Consider the following 20722-nt stretch of genomic DNA (forward strand, 5'->3'; position numbering starts at 1 on the left):
TACTAAAATCTATCATTATATTTCGTCAAACTACACAGGCTTTTGATCAACATAATGAAGTCTTTCGTAAAAACAAAGTTCTGATTCTATTAAAACTACACAATGTAAAATCAAACATAACGAGTATGATCATCCTAATGGTTGTCGTTTCCTACCATACAAAATGTGCTAAAGAAGGTTAAACAATGCACGTGAAATGAAATTATTCATTCTCTACGTCTTCCGTGGGCTTCACGAAGAACTCGATATAAGCTATACGACTTGGTTGTTGATAGCCGGCCGAGTCGATGTGAGGATTGGATGACCTGGCGACAGAAACGAGATGTTGTACCTTAAGAAGTCCATCTCTCCCAACTGTCAACTTGCTTCCTCGGTTATCTCTAGTGACGCTATTTGGTATATTGGAAGTTGTTGCTTTAAGGAACTTGTACTTGTACCTAACTCAAGCAACAATCAGTCAGCAGAAATCACAGACTGAATCAGAATCAATCAATTTTTTTTAAAAAAAATGATGGGAATACCTGTAACAGACTTGGTGATCACATTGGAAAGTAATCAAAAGATCGGTATTCGCATAATGCATAAAGTCTATCTGCAAGAAAGAAGAGTTTCAGGTTTATAAAAAGTTAAAACACTTGGCCATGACTTGTAAATCTAAGTTTACTGTTATACACACCTGCAAGTCTCCATGTCCTTCTCCTCTGAAAGTTACAGAAGGAGGATTTGGTTGTAGAATGATCTGGATGTTTGATCCCGGCCATTCAAGATCATCAATAGCTTCCTTCAAAGCTGCAGACTGGTGTATAAATACCAGGATTATGGCTAATTAGTTAAAACTCTATGTAAAACAGTAGGTCTTTAACTTTATTGTTACTGTACATACTACTAGAATTATTAGGTATGAAATGGGGGAAACTACAGATTATGACAAATTGAAAGTGGAAGAACCGTCAAGAGCGCATGAATGATACTCTCAGAAACAGAATTTGGAAGATAAACTCAGCAATCTGTACACTCAAGCTCTGAACTGAAACTCAATGTCATCGGATATAATAGTACTACTAGTAAGCAAGCTCTGAATGAAGGAGGATAACATAAATTAAGCTTACAAATTAATCTGGACAGGGATAACATATATTAAGCTTACCAGTGATAAATTGATAATTAAGATCTCCATTTGTTTGTTTTGCATATGATCAAACTATCAAATTACTGTATGATAAATACTTTCACATTGTCAAATTTCACATTAATCCAATTTTTATCCAACTAGGTTTTATCCTAACACTATATTCATGAGTTCAAAATGAGGACTAAATGATTCACAAATTACAACTGCAAATACTCAGAGGAGTGAATTAGTGAATGCGTATTGTGCAAGAACTAGGACATACCTTGACAGTGAAGCTTAATGGTGAGGTTGCTTGTTCAAAGTTATAGTCCCATGATAGCGTATCTGGAATTCTAGTTCTGATTTCCGCATAAATGCAATAATCCACTGAATCAAGAGACCTGAAAAACAGTATCACATAACAGTTCATTCCATTGTATGAGCGGTTTTCAATCTAGATAGAAATTGCTTTAAAGGAACTGGCTTTTGATTATTAGCATGTTTTGATAAATATCATACTAATTGGATCTGCGCTTAGATAATATCAATTACAGTCATTGAAAATGATACAAGTAGCTTATGTTATACCAAAAAATTTCTTCTGCTATACGAAATTCAGCTTTCAGGTTCATACAAACCCTATACTCCTGATACTTACAATCACAGACTTCAAAAACAAAAAACAAAATATCAACTTAAAACGAACATACTTGAGAAGGAGCTGCATATCAGGCCCTGGATATCGGATCTCGATCGTGTTTGAGTGGCCAGGAACTGAAAATGTGTTCAAGGAATCAATTAACAGTCCCAAGCTCACTCCAAAGCGAGGACGTCCTTGCGCCTTGTATTCATATTGAAGAAAAAGCTACATCAAGAAGAAAAAACACAAATGAATTAGCTTCAACTGTACTAAAATACAGTATAAATTCTCCAACAAGCTGGAAAAATGAAACCAAACAGTAGTATGTGTACCTCGCGTTGAAGATACACTTTAGCTTGAAGGCAACAGCTATCTTCAACAATCAAGACTACACCGTGCTCTGATAATTCGATAACAGCATCCTAAATCGAAATAAAATTAGTCGTCAGATTTACAATAATCGCGATGAACCTTAATCGACTACGACTCACAAAATCTCTAGAAACACAAAAGGTTTTTAAGCAAATCGAAGATAGGATACTTGGAGACGCTTCCATCGGACGGAGCTGAGAGCATCAACTATGCCTTGGGCGTTGTCGAGCTGACAAACCAGATCGGGCGCTTCTTCTTCTCCCGACTGAGAGCTCATCCCTTCCTTTTCCCGCCAATTCTTCTTCCTTTTTCTTTTTCCCTCTGTAACTCTGTGTATTATATATTGGGATTTGGAGTCCCTAAACTTTACAATGTTGTTTATTTCTCCCCCTATATTTTCTATGCTTGCAATTGGATCAGTGAACTTAGGTCCCTGCCGTTCTAGAATCCCGATTCCGACATGGCATTCGCATATACTGATAATAATTAGGTCCCATTTAGTCTTAATTTTTATCAATTTCAAAATTCACATACTTTACAATTTAATTTGAAATGAAGTGATTAAATAAGAGAATAAAATATAAGAATATTTCACTGATAATTTTTTTCTCGTTAAATATTTCCTCCATCGAGAGATCATCAGTTCGAATTTGATTCTGGGAAAGCAGATATGATTATAAAAAATCATGATTAAAGAGAGATTAACTGTCAAGTCAGTGATTTGATTCAGATAAGATATTAAGACCATTTAAGGCTTAATTTAATTTAAGATTTTTTTCCATCTTGGAGAAATTATTTTGTCTCTCAGTTTCCGTTTAATTTAAGAACAAGCTCTCTTGGATGTGGGAAGTCCAAGTCATCATCATCACTTTAAAGGCCCATAAAAAAATAAAAATAAATAAATAAATAGAGATGAGGTTAATAATGTAATTCACTCGCTCAGAAGTAAGCCAACAAAATCCTTGATTTGACTCCATTACTCAAAAGGACCAGCAAGCAAAACCGAGTCAGTTCACTCTCGGTCCTCACTAACCGACTCGCCGGCGCGTGTACTTCCGTCGCCACTTCCAAAATAAAATAACCCCATCACTCTCTCTTTCCCCGTGACCGTACAACCACTGCTCTCAGAGAACTCAATCAATGGCTCCAATCAAAACATCGAAACCCTAATTCATCACTTTCACTCATTCAATTGATAAAATCGAGATTACTTTCAGTAGCTATGGATGGTGTAAGTAGCAGCAAAAGCAACAGCAGTAGTGGAGTCGCCGCCAGCGAGGCGTCGACAAGTAGCGGGCCGGTGCCTCTGCCGGCTCCGATACAGAACGCGGCGAACGCGCCGCCTCCTTTCTTGAGCAAGACCTATGACATGGTGGACGATCCTGCAACTGATTCGATTGTGTCGTGGAGCTCTACCAATAACAGCTTTATTGTTTGGAATCCTCCAGAGTTCGCTCGTGATCTTTTGCCCAAGTATTTTAAGCACAATAACTTCTCCAGCTTTGTTCGACAGCTCAACACTTATGTATACTCCTCATTTCTTTTTTCGTTGTTTAATTATCGAATCAACTGAGGATTTTGGTGAACAAATGCAGTGGCAGCTGATTTTTGTTTTCTGTGAAGCTGTCCTTTCGTCCATTTTCTCTGTCCATGCTTATTGATTCCTGTATTGCTGACACACTTGAGTGTTCTTGTGTGGGATTTGATTGTTTAGGTGTTGTGTGTTCATGTTTCTTTTACTGATATCTGTCGCTATTTGTTAGTCATCTTTCGATTCCAAGTAATGATGATGCAATATCCAGATGAAAATGGTTTGTGGTTTAGGATGTGATTGATTGTTGTTTGGATAGTGGATGGCTAAAGTCAGGGAAAGTAGTTACTCCTGTTCTTTGTGATTCTGTATTATGGAGAAGATTTTGAATCGTTAAACCAAGTGCATGCTTTAGTGATATACCGTCTCATGTATTTCTCAAGTTGAGGATTGGGAATTTTAAAACTAGGGAAAATATTTGTGTTTGATGAAGTATAATGTTGAAGGTACATTAAATTTTCATTCTCTCTTTGTCTTAAGACTGTAATTTGATGAGGTGTTGCTAATTTCTGGTATAAGTGTGACGTGATGTTAGCATACTGTTTAGTACCTTGAGAACTACAAATGATAGTGATGGCTTTATTTGACAAGCAGGGTTTCAGAAAGGTAGATCCAGACCGTTGGGAATTTGCAAATGAGGGCTTCTTAAGAGGGCAAAAGCATCTTCTTAGAACTATTAGTCGGCGAAAGCCTACTCATGGACAGAGTGGTCAACAACCACAGCAAACGCACACGCACACGCACGGGCAGAGTTCGTCCGTCGGTGCGGCATGTGTCGAGGTCGGAAAATTCGGGCTTGAGGAAGAGGTCGAGAGGCTCAAGAGAGACAAGAATGTGCTAATGCAGGAACTTGTCCGATTAAGACAGCAACAACAAACTACCGATAATCAGCTTCAAACCATGGTGCAGCGTCTTCAAGGAATGGAGCAACGCCAACAACAAATGATGTCATTCCTGGCAAAGGCAGTTCAAAGCCCTGGGTTTCTGTCTCAATTTGTGCAGAATGAAGGCAACAATCGGCGAATTTCAGAAGCCAACAAGAAACGAAGGCTTAAGCAAGAAGGAGTTCCTGAGGACAACAATCCTGATGGACAGATTGTTAAATACAAGCCAAAGATGAATGAAGGTGCTGCAAAAGCAATGCTCAGGCAGTTTATGAAAGTAGATACTGCTTCTCAGTTGGATTCTTCTTTCAACAATAATCTCGAAAATTTCCTCCTGGGCAATGGTTCGCCATCGTCTAATGATATTGGCAGTGGAAATTCTTCGAGCAATATTTCAGGAGCGTCACTTCAAGAGGTTTCACCATCTCCGGTGCAATCCCCTAACAACTTTGCTGCCTCCTTACCAGAAATGCAACCTCCCTTAAATGCCGAAGCCATTTCGACAACTCAGTTCCCAGATATAACTTCCCTGGGCGGAACACAACATCCGACAACCATTTCCGTTCCACAAGCTGATATAATCATGCCTGATCTGACACCAATACCGGATATTGTACTGGAAAATGTCATTGACCTTCCGGAAGAAAATATAATGGGATTTGATAATACGGGGGCTGCCGGATTTATGGATCCTGCTTCGTTAGTCAGCGGGGCGATGTCGTTAGATCTTGATTCGATTTCTCCCGATCCTGACATAGAGTCCTTGCTAGAGAACTCCAATTTCTACTGGGACGACAGTATTGTAGAAAGCCCTTTGCCTGACGATTTAGAACAAATTATTGCAGCTGCTGATGATGATGTAAACAACAAAAATGAAACAAAAGCAATGGGAAATGGATGGGATGAAGGTCAGCATATGGACAATCTTACAGAACAAATGGGACTTCTTAGATCAGAAAACAAAAAGGGTTTGAAGAACTTATAGATTTTGTTTCGTTTGTTTGTATGTAACCCGAAAATGAACAAACGGGTAACTTTCAGTAGCCTCTCGTTTTGGTCTTTTTGTATGACATTTTATAGAAGCTTCTGCTCATTTGTACTGCTGCCTTATTTTGCACATATGAAGAAGTATGTTTTAGTTTACTTTCCCATGTGTTTTCTTTCGGTCTCCTTTTGCTTTTGTAGCTTATTTCGTAGTACATGAAATGTAACCATTTGAGAAAAAGATAAAAATGCAGCAGATACGGAAACAGTCTCTTTATAATTGTAAGGGAGGAAAGCTGCGTAAAACAATTCCATCCCCATATTCCCAAAACATGGAGCCTAAGTGCATCGGGATTTACTACTTTATAAAATGCAGTAGATGAACAAAATGCAGAAAGGAAACAAAAGAAAGGAAGATTGCAAAGATTAAAAAACAACATATATATTATATAGCACGACAAACAGGGAAACGAAATCTAAAGAGTTTCTGTTTAACAAGAAGAATCACAGAGTTAGAAACGAAATCCAAGGAGCTTCATATTTACCACATAACTAATACTACTTATATATGATTAATATACTAGTTAATCAATATAGCTCGTCCTCAGGTGGTGTTGCCGGTTCGTTGAGATCGAAATCATGAACCGGTTTCCGTTCTTGATCAGCAATTGTCGTTAATGTAGAGTCAGGTGATAGAGTCTGATTAATTTTTTGCCTTTGGCTTGAAGTGCTGCTGCTAGAAACACCATTGACGCGTTCACCAAAGTGAACTCTTTTGTGCCCTCCAAGAGCCATCCCTGTTTCATACGCCTTGCCGCAAATCTTGCACACGTGCAATCGGCTTCCCCGCGGACTTTGGCTGCTTCACCACCAACAGAATTCTCTAGCAACTTTGTCCTTGGCTTGCTGTGTGTACTAGACTTGTGACCACCCAAAGCCTGATGGCTAGAAAAGCCCTTTCCGCAAAGTTCACACCTGTATTTGATTTTCTCGAATACTTCGATTACTTTATCAGCGAGACAAAGCAATGCTACCTCCTCATCTTTATCCTCCTCCTCCGAAATCAAAGACATCGAACTAAAATTGCTACTGTTTCCCTGTTCCTTGCTTCCCAAGAAACCTACTTCCTCGCCAGAATTCAAAGAGGGTGTCGACGAGTTTTGCTTCTTGGGTCTCCCATCAGAATTAGAAGGCTGAGAAGAACTACCCACCTCGAGTATTCTCTGTCTCTTCGTCTCCATGCAATCTTTGATCAAACCCCGACCCTGAGAAGAGGAACCTTCGACGGAGATTTCTCTTGTGCCGCCGCTTCGTTTCCTAGTCGGAAAGAAAGGAGTCATTGCTTTTAAAGAGGCTTGGATATCGATATTACCACCAACAATCTTATTAACTAGACTGGTCTTATCAAGATCGCCATTGTTCTTGATAATCGACTGATTGATACTTTGTTCAGTCACACGAACGTTAAACTTCAAGATAACACGTTTTTTCCTTGGAGTCGAATCAGATTGCTGCTTTTCTTGATCAATTCTCGATAATTGACTCTCGTCAACTTCCATTGAATTGATTTTCTTTGATCGATTAATCTCTGATGCTGCCATTGATGAATCGATTTTCTTTGATGGAAGCTCTGATTTATAATCTGCCATTATTGAATCGATCTTCTCTGATATTGGAAGCTCTGAAGCTGCCATTGAAATTATTCTCACTCTCGCACACTATCTATCTATCTCTCTTTAGGGTTTATTAAATTTTTTTGAGTGGCAGTTACAAACAACTTAAATAGGGTTTTGGGAAATTATTATCCTAATGGGTTTCGTAAATTACGAAATAAATATTTGACCCTTAATAAATATTTGACCCCTTTTTTTTTAATTATTATTTTCAGTATAAGAATTCCAGTCTTCTTGATATGCCGAATCTAATTAATATTTATCATTCTCTCTCTTTCTTTAATTAATGCTTGTTTGTTCACCAAGCATTGAGTGATGACGTTGACTCTTTCATTCGATTGGACAGGATTAGTTATCGGATATTTTTTAAAAATTTGAAACTTAATTAATAATCAGATCCAAATTATTAAAAAAAATTACTTACATTTGTTTGACTAAAGTTCGTTTATTTACAGTTAACTTTTATTTTTAAAAATGATCATTTATAAATTGTCTATGAATTATTATGAACGAAAATATTATGAATGAACATAATACTATATTTTGGCTCATATTTTTTACTCAATTTCAAGCCCATCATATTGTTAAATTCATTTGCTCAAATTATGACTATTTATTTTATAAAAAAATTACTTAAGAAAATTATAATATAATTGGATTCATTAAAAAAATTTAGTTAATATCCACTAAAAAAAATAAAAAAATAACGATAAAATATGAATTTATAAATGAATAAATTTTTTTTTATTTATGTTTGAATAAATTTTTTCTTTTTTTTTATCATTCGTTTCGTATTTGTTCATTCGAATTTCGACGCCCCCGACTTAAAGATCCAATCAATCATATTCTGCTATAATTCATTACATTTTGACGATTTTCGCCATAATTCATTACAGTTTGAACTGATTTTCTGATACTAGCAAAAAAATTAGAAGGAATTTATAAAAGTTAAAAAAATGATCTAAATATTAATTTAAGGTTCTAAATAGTCTTTAATTAAGACTTTAAGGACCATAAAATATATTACCCATTCTTTCTTTCTTTCTTTCCCCTTCACCTTCATCTTCTTCTCCACGAACGATCGACTACTCCCTCAAAATTCAAGAATGGCGACTCAGATCAAAATTCACTTCAATTCAACACTGTTTCTTCTGTTTCTCGGTCTATCGTCTTCAATGGAGGTTAGTAAAACCACACCCAATTCATTTACAACTCCCATTTTAATCATAAACTCGTTTTCTTTGTTCCTTCTTCCTCCAAATTCAGGAAGGAAGATATATAACCAAATCGTATTTCGACCACCATGGAAGCCTGGTCTCTTCCGAATTTCAAAAATTCATAACCCAGGAACTGGGTTTTGCCTCATGCGACCGGCTCCTCAATCCTGTCGTCAAATCTTCTGTTACGGATCGGAAACTGATCGGAGAAGGCTCACATCGTCGTCTATCGACTTCAATCCGATTATCAATGGATTCTCAGATGCCCAATTGTAAAATTGTGATCATCGAAAAATTGCCGTCTGGAGTCTTTGCCGATCCATTCGAGCTAGAAAATCTTCAAGGGCGTGGAGGTATGCCGATTTCATCAAAACTGTTGAAGATTGGTTTATATTTGAATTGATTGATTGATTGTTGAATGATGCATATCTGTTTATTGTTCTAGTGTTTAAGGATGTGGCTGTATTTGGTGATACGAATTTGGAACTTCCTTCATTCCTTTCAAATCGATCTGTTGTTGAAATTCATATGAATAGTAGTTCGAATCTCTCATCGAGACACCATTTTCAACTGGAAATCAACGTCGAGCTTCCTGTTCATGCTCGTTATCAGGTTAGTGAAATGGAGATGAAACTCTGAACCAAGATTTATTCAAATATGTTTTTAAAGTTCGATTCAGAGGCATGACTCAACGAAGCAGCTGCGCCGTCGTTCCTTTTTAAAGTTTGATAATAGTATACAAATGTGGAATTTCTAACTCACAATATTTCATGGGAATTCTTAAATTTGTCATTTTTTGCAGCCTTTAGATGAGAGTGGTTACACAAATGTGGAATTCGAAGAACCTGATGTGATCATGCACTGCATCAATGAGGCATTGCTGGATAATCATCATCAGAATTGTTTACTCGTCTCAAAACTCGACGGAGGTAAGAGAAACGACGTTGTCGTGTGGAGAATACCATCTGGGAAGAAGGCTCACTCTGAGTTTGTATCAGTAATCACTTTTTTTTCAGCTGTTATATCAACTCTTTCTATTGTTTGGGCTTCTGTGTTCTGTTCGAGCACAAATCTATCCAAGAGTGTAAAACAATTTTAGTTTGTTTATTCATTGTATTTTTGGGTTGTTAACTGATCAAGGAGAAATGCTAGTTGGTTGACTAGAAACATGTTTCATCTGGTTTTTAGAGAATGGTGGAACTCATCTCACAATCTTGTGGAACCAATTTATTTTTGGAATTTCCAAACACGGTTGAATTTGCTTTTTGAAATTTCCTTGCCATTTTTGGCTAAAGCTGAATAGCGTATTTTCCACCAATTCTATTCTTCCATTTACTTTAATTCAGGTATGTTCATTGTGTGTTTGGAGGTTGTCTCGCTCCAAAACACTATCAAAATGTGTTTTTTTTTATCAAATTTAGTGAGAAAGAGGTATTTTCCAGATCTGTATAATGTAGAAATGCCCAGTATAAAGGAACAAGTGCTTTTTTATTTTCAGGCTAAAATGAAAATTTTCATTTCAAGGTGTGTGACATTCCAGAAAGTAGTGCTCAAGGTTTTGCTTGGTGGCTTGGATCCCAAGAGTTTGCAAGATCAGTTGGGTCTTTGATTAAGTACACCACCAACATAATTCTCTAGCAACTTTGTCTTTGGCTTGCTGTGGGTACTAGCTCCCAAGCCTGGTGGCTAGGAAAACCCTTTCTGCAAATTTCACACCTGTATTTGATTTGCTCGAATACTTCGATTACTTTATCAGCGAGACAAAGCAATGCTACCTCCTCATCTTCATCCTCCTCTGAAATCGAAGACGTGGAACCAAAATTACCACTGTTTCCCTGTTCCTTGCTTCCCAAGAAACCTAATTCCTCTCCAGAATTCTAAGAGGGTGTCGACGAGCTTTCCTCCTTCCACAGTTTCTTGGGTCTCCCATCGGAATTAGAAGACCGAGAAGAACTGCCCACTTTAAGCAAAACCCGACCTTGAGACGAATTTTTGCCAGAGAATTCTCTTGTGCCGCTTCGTTTCCTAGTCGGAAAGGAAGGGGTAATTGCTTTTAAAGAGGCTTGGATATCGCTACTACCATCAACAAGCTTATTTAGACTGCTCTGATGATCATGATCGCCATTGTTTTTGAGAATCGACTGATTGATACTTTGTTCATGAGTCACATGACGAACAAAGACAGCACCGCTAATCTTCAAGATAAAACGATTTTTCCGAGGAGTCAGTCAGGTTGCTGTTCTTCGATTCTCGATAACTGATTCTCGGTAGCTTCCATTGAATCGATTTTCTTTGATGGAAGCTCTGAAGCTGCCATTGAATCGTTTTTCTCTGATGGAAGCTCTGTGAAGCTGCCATTGAAATTCTCAATCTCGCACACTATATATCTCTCTCTCTTAGGGTTTTGTTTGAAAGACTTTTAGTAAATTCATTGCACAGCTGTAGTGACTGGTAGTGTGTGTATATATATATATATATATATTTATATACTAACAGGAAGAAAAAGGATAGGGTTTTGGGAAATTATAATCCTAATGGGTTTCGTAAATTAGGAAATAAATATATCTGACAATTAAAAAAGTCGCATTTTTTTTTTTCATTCAGTATAAGAGTTCTAGTCTTCTTGATATACCAAATTCTCTCTTTCTATAATATTGCTTGTTCGTCGAGCATTGAGTGATGACGTTGACGCCTTTTTTTGATTGGACAGGATCCATTGTTTGACATTTTTTTTCTTTCTGAAAATTAATAATCAGGTCCAAACTAGGTTTTTTTTTTTTTTTTCCAATGTATTATAGACGATAAGGAAGTCAAAAGCAGGAGTAAAGAAGATTTTTTTTCTAAAAATAAAAAAGACTAATAGTTTTAATAATTTACAAATCAGACTGAATTTATCAAAATGCCACGATTTTCAACTGGAAATGAACGTCGAGATTCCTGTACACGCTCGTAAGCGGAAAATGGAGATGAAACTGTGAACTTAGAATTATACTCGACTCCGTCCCTAATCAAATTGTCATGTTTACAATGTAAAATACATCGAAAATATGACAGTTAATTAAGGACGGAAGTGGTACAAATGTGGGATTTGAAGAACCTGATGTCTTCATGATCTGCGTTGTATGAAGCATTGCCTGAAAATCAGACTTGTTTATACATGTGAAAACTTGACGGAGCTAAGAGAAACGGGGCCGCGTAGAGAAATGCTTGTTCATTGTCTAGAAACATTCTAATTTCATCTGGTATTTGGAGAATGCTGGAAATCATCACAATCTTTTCGAACCAATTTATTTTTGGAATTTCGGGGATACGATGGAGGATATCGATGATGTACGCATCCTTCTCCTTACTATTACAAATTTCATTATTCAATTCTAATACCTTCAAGCCATAAAAAAACAACCTTAATCGATTGTGTCAATACCGACCCACTGTTTCTTTACCTAATATTGTAAGAAGTGTGTTTTCTCCAGATTTGTATAATGTGAAAATGCCAAGGAGCAAACGCTTTTTGAATTTCAGGCTAAAATTTTTCATTTCAGAATATTTACACATTAGGAGAAAGTAAATGCAGGTGAAGTAAGAAGTGGAAATGGGAACACCCAAAAGAATCATAATATAATTTATTATATATAATAATACTATTTGCAACATTTGCCAAATGAATTACACAATACACACCATGACATTGACAAAACCTCCACCACCAAAAACCCAACTAACGCTGAACTGAAACGGAAATTATGGACAACAAGAAATCGACAATCAGCCAGTCACGTCTGGTGAAAAATCATTAGCAAACTGAGGGAAAAACCTTTTCTAGGTCATCTCTATGATTGAAATGAGCTGAACATTTGATCAAGCAGCCAATACAATGACCACGATGAGAAGCACAATGCCAAATATCACCATGAGCAAACATACCTGAAGGAACAGAAGAAAGGCTACAAGTTATTGTCCCATATTATGTGAATATCTTAAATTTCTCCAAAATCGATACAAAAACAATCAAAAATAGTTACCAAAGAGGAATTTGATCTTTGAGTCTTGGCAGCTTTCACAAGTTGGGATTTTGCCTGTGCAGTGGAAGCCTGTGCATTTTCAATATGGGAGCCAATATCATCTGCAACAAAAAAAATGGATATCATTTGACATAAATACAAGGCAAAGATTGCTGGTTTGATAAAGAAATATCCATCACTTACGGATCATAGTTCCTTGTTCATGCACAAGAACTGCAAGATCTTTGAAAATCTCATTCACTTCGCCAATTTGCTGCTGGATTTCACGAATTCCCTGCTCTCTTTCATCAATTATAGCTTCATTGAAGGATATCTCGTTGTCCAATAATAAGACTTCTTGTCTGGAAACAGAGAAAAAACCATAATACAAATCTTAGGCCCATGCTATGCAAGAATTGGTAATCAGCATAAAATGTATGCAAAATCTTAGACAGCATATACAATGTACAATAAGCCTTGAAGACAAAATATTGAATTGCAAGCCAACTTCTCTATCCACAAAATGTTTGGGTACAGGAATAACCTGAGCTAGCACTCAAGAAGCGTGTTTTAAAAAAACTCTACAAAGTAATTACTTGTAAAGTGTACATAGTTTACACTTTCAGCACCTCCCCAATGTATGGATTTGTAGAAAGTTGTAAATAGAACTCACCTTCTAGATTCCACAAGATGAGCACGCTGTTCCTGACTCTTATCTGGACCGATGTCAAGCTCACTTGCCGTGTAGCTGTATACAAAAGTCACACAGCACAAATTTTCAATCAAAAGGATCATAGCAGATTACAACACTTTTAGAAACGTACTAACAATTTAGGGTCCGTTCGTTTTGCGGTTTACGGATGCTCGAGCTTGCTTAAGCTTGCTCCAAACTGTCTCGAAAAACGTGTTTTTTACTAAAAATGATATCCTATTATCAATAGATTGAGAAAAAAAATATCTTCCACAAAATCAAAAATTTTAATGACAATGATCAGGTATAATCATCAAAATACATCCCAGAAGGTTACCTAGAAGGAAGAACTGCCTGAGGAACGAAAGGAGCGTATGCTGTCTCTCTCTCAGCAGCAAGTCGTTGAGCTTTCTGGAACTCTTTAAGAACCGCTTGAAAATCTTTTGCAAGTTTCGCATCAGCGATTTTTTGGCTTTGCTGGAGTATGACAAAGAATACAGGTCATCATGATAACAAAAGTAAGACTAAAATGTAGTTTTTAAAAGAAGGGATAAGTAGAACTTACGCTAACGTTAGTATGATGATCCGATTCACTAGCTTGTTTCAACTTTGCTGATGTATCCTTCACCAATTGCCCAATATGAAGCCTCGTCTTATGCCTGCAAAGTAAAAATCAAGTCACAATAAGACTCACTTCACAAAAGAAAGCATTTTCTCCAAACCATTACAACAATTTACCAATGAAAAATCTCCATACATCATTTCCCAATCCAATTTAACATTATCCTACCATAAAAACCTATATTTTTGATGAATCAACCCAAAATTAAAACCTAGGTAACCACATTTACAAACCATCGGCAATCCATTCAAACACTTACAGCTTCTCCCGGAGCTCCGGCGTGTCCTTCGGAGTGCCGAGGGTGTTGACGAGACGTTGGAACATTGAGACGGCGGTGTTGATCTGAAAGATACCAGAGGCGACGGCCTGAGTCGGGTCTTGTTGTTTACCATAATTATTCATCCGAAAAGGTCGCCCAGCTTCGATGTCTTGAAAGCTCATTGTTCCTTTCCTTTCCCAATTTTCCGTTCCTTTATTAAGAAATGCTGACTTTCCCTTTAACTCTCTCTCTCTCGAGAAAATCGAGGTGAATTTTCCAGAGAAAGGGAGAGGAAAGAAAAGCTAAATCGCCGATTGTGATCGATGGAATTTGTGAATGGATCAAACAGAGATGGATTTTTTTGTTACGTTTTTATTTTTAATGTTTTTTAATTGAGTAATATTTGTGCCGGCACGATGATGATGATGTATGGTGAATATTGTCGTTTATATGACACGTGGACGGTTAAGATTAGTCATATGGGCGGCGGAGTATAGTATTCCTCGTCATTTAACTTTTGAATTACGGTACGGTGTTTATTATTCTTGGTCCCTTTTTTTTTTTAAGATTATTCTGGTCCGTTTTGGTAATAAGAGTACATCCGTTATTTTATGAATAAATATATTAATTAATTAATTATTCAATAAAAAAAAAAAAATTGGATCCAAAAAAATATTATTTCTTTCTTTTTTGGAATTCATTCAATAATTATTATGTTATTATCTCAATAAAATTATTAAGTTATATTATAAACATTTTAAGTTTATGTAAAATATAAGATTAAAAGAGAGGTAAAACCTTCGATCCCAGCTTTTTCAAATGAAAAATTTTTTGTGATTAGCTCCCTATTATTTCGTATGCTGACAGTTAAAACAAAAGATTAATTTCATTTATCGGCAGTGAGATATTCGAAGAGACTTAAAAACCAAAATAAATTATAGTATTTATAGATTTTAACTAAATTAATATAGGGAAAAACTTGTCTCATTCTAACGCATGACGTCTAAAAACCAACAACAAATTAAAAAAGTCCATGTGAAAAATTAAATTAAATCTTATTTTTTAAATTTATTTTTACTAAAGTTGTATGTGGTTCACGTTTTATTAAAAACTTAAAAGTGAAGAACTATTGAAATATTTTAATTCGTTTTATATACATAAATTTTATGTCTTCATTATTATATTTTATAATGGGTTAGTGAATCCCAAAAAATAATCGTGAAAAGCAATTTTAATGTAATGATTTTTTTGAATGCCAAACAATCCTTATAATATATATATATATATAAAGATACATGCCACTTATCTAATTATTATTCTTTGTTGGATTTAAGACCTCCTATTGATGTAGGAGGCAAGTTTTTTCCATTAATATATAACAAATTAATTATAATTATTTTAAATTTATTTTAATAATTACTCATTCACTCTCGCAATATATTTTTTTTTAGATTTTTTATTTTATCTTAAAATAAATATTTTTCATATCTAATTTAGATCAAAATATGTTAAATTTTTCTCTTCACCTTATTATTTGTGTCAATATTTAAAAAACATATATTGAGAGATTGAGGGAATATAATTTTATTAGAATATAATTTTTATTTGTTTTAAATAAATTGTAAAAATTGATAGAAATTATCAAAATTTGATTTGATAATAAAATATGTAATGAAAAAACTCAATTTTATTGTTTTATATTGTCTATAAGATAAAATAGTCGGATAAGTAATTATCAACACTGCTAAATTAATGGTTATGCAAAATGATGATATTAAATTAACAAAAGAGAAAAATAAAGAATGCTTAATTTAATTAGGGAAATGTTTAGAGAAGACAAAGAGAAGCTAGTTTCCAGATAACACATTTTATTTATTAAATCACAACAATCAAAGGGGTTGGACTAATTAGAGCTTGCTCGATCGTCGGGTTCAAATACCCTATCCTTATATCTTGACACATTCTTGTTTACACAGTGTTACACAATTAATATTAGTGTGCGAGAGTGAGAATGAAATATGTATTATCTTTTATGTGGGGCTAAAATTTATATATGTTGTTATGTTATGGCGGGTTACATATTGTGAATATAATAAGTTTATATTTTTTTTTTTATATGTTCCAGCAGAATTCGATCATTCAATTTTAAAAAAGGAGATAGATGTCTTAACCATTCGATCATGTCGTGTTGGCTTATAGTGATTATGTAAATATACACATATATTACATATATTGAGTTGTAGTTAAAATTAAAGAATGGATATGAAAAAGATGATATATTAAATTAAAGAGAGAGCATAAATTACTTTAGTTAATTGGGGAGATCATGTACTTAATTTAAACATAAGACGAAGAGAACTAGTTTCCAAATCAACTTGATTTGGGATCTGATCGCTCTCCTACCTATTATTGAATCATCATTACATTAATCAAACGGTTGGACTAAGACCCATACACACAACTTACGGAATACAATATATATTGAAAAAGATAGAAAATGAAACAGACTTGAATCGAAACATGGAGTACGTAGTCCAAATCATAATTCTTCTTTGCTAGTCGGTAGCTTGCTAGCGAAGGTAGTGTAACTTTCCCAGCAAGAAAGATGTCGTCAGCATTTTCATCAGTGCAATACAAGCAAGGTTGTTGACTCTTGGTGTCTTGTTTAAGATGAGCAAGGCAAGCTTTCACACCTTCCCTAGCCTTATTAATCACAACTTCCCAATTGCTTAGCCCTCCGTCGTCAGCCACTCCTTAAAAATCACCATCATGGCAAAGGTAAACACCCCATGAGGCTTTCCTCCGGTGACCCAATCAGGCATGTCACCGGAATATTCCTCCGACTGACACCCACTTAGCAGAATTTCTTCGTCGGGCTTTGACTCGTCCAAACTTTTCAGTGCCCGTGGGGCCAGCCGGAACTTGAGGCTCGCATTCTCACCAAACAATTCCAGCAAATGGGCGCCAATGTCTGGCGAGTCAGATTGTGTCAGTGATTGTAAATGTTGCAGGATGGATTCGATAGGGATGCCTATTAGCTAAAAAGAATTTTGTAAGGGACTATTGTCGACTTTGATAGAAACATGAGGACCAATTTGCTCTTTCTCTTGGGCAATGAGTCCTCCACTGAGACAGGAATCGGCTAGGATTGTGAAGCTTACTCCCTTTGGAATACGATTCACCATTTCTCGAAAGTCCACATCTGTATTATGTATATATAAAGATCAATTAATTTCTTTATTTTATTTTCAAAATCCTAAAAAATTGTAGGAGGGCGGGAATGATCGAAAATTTAATAATAATATGATCATATATAATTGTGAAAGAAAATAACATTAATATACACTTATTCCATCTTTAAATAGAAATGTTTTTATTCTTTAAAGATTTATGAAAAATGATGTATCTCTTTTCGGTTTATGCCACAAATTAATCCATTGAAGAGAAGTAAATTATATATAGGAAAGGTTCAACCTAACCTAATGATATCAACTTTTCAATAAATAAATAAATAAAAATAAAATATATATATATATATATAAATCAAATGATACAGAACACATACAGATTAAAGGAACAATAGGGAAGCTAATACAAATGATAAGTGGTACCAGATTTGACGATCTAAAGTCTGAGTTGGAAATGAGAATCCTGGATCTCTAATATACATACTAAATATATCTATTTTATGTACACTGGTAAAAGTTCTCTATAATCGGTTTGCAGATGCTGCACGTAAGCACATAGATCGGTTTACGTACTGGCCAGAGAACTCGGAGAACCCTTGGAAAAGCTATCTTGAAATTAATCTTGTGATTTCAAAAGGGTTGTTCCATTTCTTGGATAATCATTCTGTGGCTATATACTTCCTCATCTTAACATTCTCATCCTTGAGCAATCCTATGGCTGAACTGAGAGCTGCCTAATAACTTCTCTCTTTTCTTCGTCTTTCACTGTTAGTTCCTCCTTCTGAATCCGAAATCCGATTCTCTCTTTTCAGTACTCTCTTGATTTCCATCCACATCATCTTGATCGAAATATTCATCTAGCCGGCCTTTTATCCCACGTGTTTTCTGACAGTCGGAAGAAAAATCAAAACAACAGTATATAAGCTCAACAACGGGGAAGCAAAGGAACGAATATGATGCGGATGAATCTTGTTTTCTCTCTTCAGTTTACTGAGCTCTTCTCCCATTTTTGAGTAACATTCTTCTGTATCTCTTTTATCCTCGTCGTTTTGCAATATTTGATCCTTCAGGACACTGTTTTCTTCTCTTAGCCTCATCATCATTTCAGTTGCATCCTTCTCCATCTTGAATTTTTCTTCATCTTTCTCTACCAGTTCATGGCGAGAGTATCTTGTTTTCCTCCCCGAGACTCTATATTTCTTCCTAATTAACTTCATCACTTCAACAATTTTGTTATCTTCCTGATCAATTCCTTCGTCGTCTTGGAATTTTAGTTCAGGGTCCACAATTTCTCCATCAGCATGAGTTTCATTTTCATGATCAGGATCTCCAACTTCAGACAATATTGCATAGCTCTTAGAATCTAAACTCTCGGAGCAGCTATCATCAAAATGAGAATCCACGACGTGGAGCTTTTCAGATTTTATTTTTGTTGAAGTAAAAGGTGATCCCAAAGTTGAAACTAGGCGAGTTCCATGATCTGACTTGATTAGATGATCATAACGTTCAGCCAAGGAACGGTAATCTTTAGAGAAACTTTCAAACATGTCAATTAGTTGCGGCCTTTTCTTGCAATACATCTCAGCACGCTGTGCAAAGGAATCTCCGTCTCCCACCATCAATTTCTTCATTGTCGTAGTATTCTCTTCCAGATCATCAAGAGTTGCTTTAAGCCATGGAGATTGTCTGTGACTATCTCGGCTGCCAAACCACCACCAGGGTGAGGACTCCTTCCATGCAGGAAATTATAAAAATACACCTAACCCTAAAAGTTCGACATGAAATAAGAAGTTTTGGCCTAAATAAACATATATACATGTCAAAATGATATTTTGGATAATTAATTTAATTAAACGAAAGTAAGACCCGGATATAGTCCGGAAATACTATTCTTATAGTGTATTTGTGTGTGCTAATTAATTAACTCGAAAATAGAATTTCCGGAAATACACTCGTTTTTTAATTAATTATAATTAGCAGTCATGAAAATACCATTTTTCACATTCACTTCCTAGAGTTGTCATGTATAAAAATGCCCACCCTCCTTCCATGCCATCTCTCTGTCTTTTCTTCTCCGACTGTCATCATAAGTAAAATGTATCAATCACTACAAACCTTCCAGCTTTAACAAGACATTAATTAAATTTATATATCCCCTCCATCTGTTCTAAATTAGATTGTAGTTATACAAATTAAGAAAATTATCACATAAATTCATTTTTCAACATAATTATGATTATATAGATTAAAAAATCCTTAAAATTGTAATTAATAATCAATTACATGAAAAAAGTACATGAAAAATATGAGGGTGAAGTTGGTGAGGATATAATGAGTAAACATAATTAATATTTCTTAAACTTATTAAGATTTGTATCTAATTAATTTGTGATAAAAAATTATATTTATATTTGCATTTAATTTGGGTCGGAAGAAGAATTTATTTAAACTCGTAGCACAATGGCCTCGTAAACAGGGCCAAGCTTCTTATCTGTGGTGCCATGACCACTGAAATGGAAGACGAAAACATCTCCCGGTTCAACTTGACCGATCATCCTGTTCAATGCGGCCTTAATGTTAACAGCATTTTGATCCTCAGTCTGATCGGCTGCATCGGTTAAGAGCTCGATATTCTTCGGTTCGAACCCAAAGTTTTGGACCAGAATCTCCAGCATGGATACGACGTCCTTTATGGCAGCCATGCAAGAAGGGACGTACTTCGGAGTTTTCATAGTTGCAACCCACCAGAACTGCCAACCTCTTGCTCCCTCCTCCGCTCGCCATTTTCTCCTCAAATTGACTTCAATAATCGATTAGTTTGTTGGATAAAACAGTAGATTTGAACTTGTGTGGATTAAGAAGCTAATTTGGCTTGGGTTTATATAAAGCTTTAATTTTGAACATGCACATGCAGGGTGGCCCTAAATAATAAAATGGTGGCCTAATTATATACTACCTCCGTCTCAAATTAGATGTAATAATTTGTATTTAATTTGGGACGGAAGTAGTATTTAATTAGTATATACTTTATAGAGTTTAATTTTGAACGTGCATGTACACGGTAAATAATTTTTTTTTTTTTTTTTTTTTTTTAAAGTGGTAAATTAAAATTACAAGTTATCACTAAAAAAACATGGTGGCCTACAAAAAGAATTAATGGTGGCCTAAATAAATAAATATTCGCTTTAGAGGTTTAATCTCATCGTGCATGGACATGCCGACATGGTAAGTAATTTTTTTTTTTTTTGAAAGTGGTAATTAAAATTACAAGTTACCACTAAAAAAAACATAGTTGCTAATTAAAATAGTTTGTTTGTTGATTAATTTATTTATTTTTTGAATTTTCTTTTTTTAATTGCTTGTCTGGTGGCTTGGTCGAGTTTAATGTGGTGTGAGACACGCATATGATATATAAAAGGTGACTAATGATCTAATGATTAAAATATCGTCTTTTTTAGAATTTCGTCAAGAACGTAAAAAGAAAATATA

The 20722-nt window shown here is 35.4% G+C and overlaps 4 protein-coding genes across 4 annotated transcripts; 2 read left to right on the forward strand and 2 right to left on the reverse strand.

Annotated features, from left to right (window-relative positions):
* Positions 1–202: 202 nt before the first annotated feature.
* Positions 203–2400, reverse strand: LOC139883664 (uncharacterized). The gene is made up of 7 exons (XM_071867810.1): positions 2293–2400; positions 2084–2173; positions 1822–1976; positions 1395–1512; positions 677–796; positions 522–592; positions 203–437 (listed from the first exon to the last, which is right to left on the reverse strand). The coding sequence occupies exons 1-7, from the start codon at positions 2398–2400 to the stop codon at positions 203–205; spliced, it is 897 nt and encodes a 298-aa protein (XP_071723911.1).
* A 945-nt stretch (positions 2401–3345) lies between these two features.
* LOC139883667 (heat stress transcription factor A-1d-like) lies at positions 3346–5583 on the forward strand. The gene is made up of 2 exons (XM_071867812.1): positions 3346–3648; positions 4309–5583. Exons 1-2 carry the CDS (start codon positions 3346–3348, stop codon positions 5581–5583), a joined length of 1578 nt encoding a protein of 525 aa, XP_071723913.1.
* Positions 5584–8361: 2778 nt separating this feature from the next.
* LOC139883668 (uncharacterized) lies at positions 8362–10081 on the forward strand. Its single transcript, XM_071867813.1, has 6 exons — positions 8362–8436; positions 8522–8825; positions 8918–9084; positions 9275–9556; positions 9768–9818; positions 9971–10081. The coding sequence occupies exons 1-6, from the start codon at positions 8362–8364 to the stop codon at positions 10079–10081; spliced, it is 990 nt and encodes a 329-aa protein (XP_071723914.1).
* Positions 10082–12330: 2249 nt separating this feature from the next.
* LOC139883665 (syntaxin-22-like) lies at positions 12331–14227 on the reverse strand. Its single transcript, XM_071867811.1, has 7 exons — positions 14046–14227; positions 13730–13823; positions 13502–13641; positions 13147–13221; positions 12678–12835; positions 12495–12595; positions 12331–12396 (listed from the first exon to the last, which is right to left on the reverse strand). Exons 1-7 carry the CDS (start codon positions 14225–14227, stop codon positions 12331–12333), a joined length of 816 nt encoding a protein of 271 aa, XP_071723912.1.
* Positions 14228–20722: the final 6495 nt, after the last annotated feature.

The sequence above is a fragment of the Rutidosis leptorrhynchoides genome, unplaced genomic scaffold (genome assembly GCF_046630445.1).
Source record: "Rutidosis leptorrhynchoides isolate AG116_Rl617_1_P2 unplaced genomic scaffold, CSIRO_AGI_Rlap_v1 contig433, whole genome shotgun sequence".
Classification (NCBI taxonomy): Eukaryota; Viridiplantae; Streptophyta; class Magnoliopsida; order Asterales; family Asteraceae; genus Rutidosis; species Rutidosis leptorrhynchoides.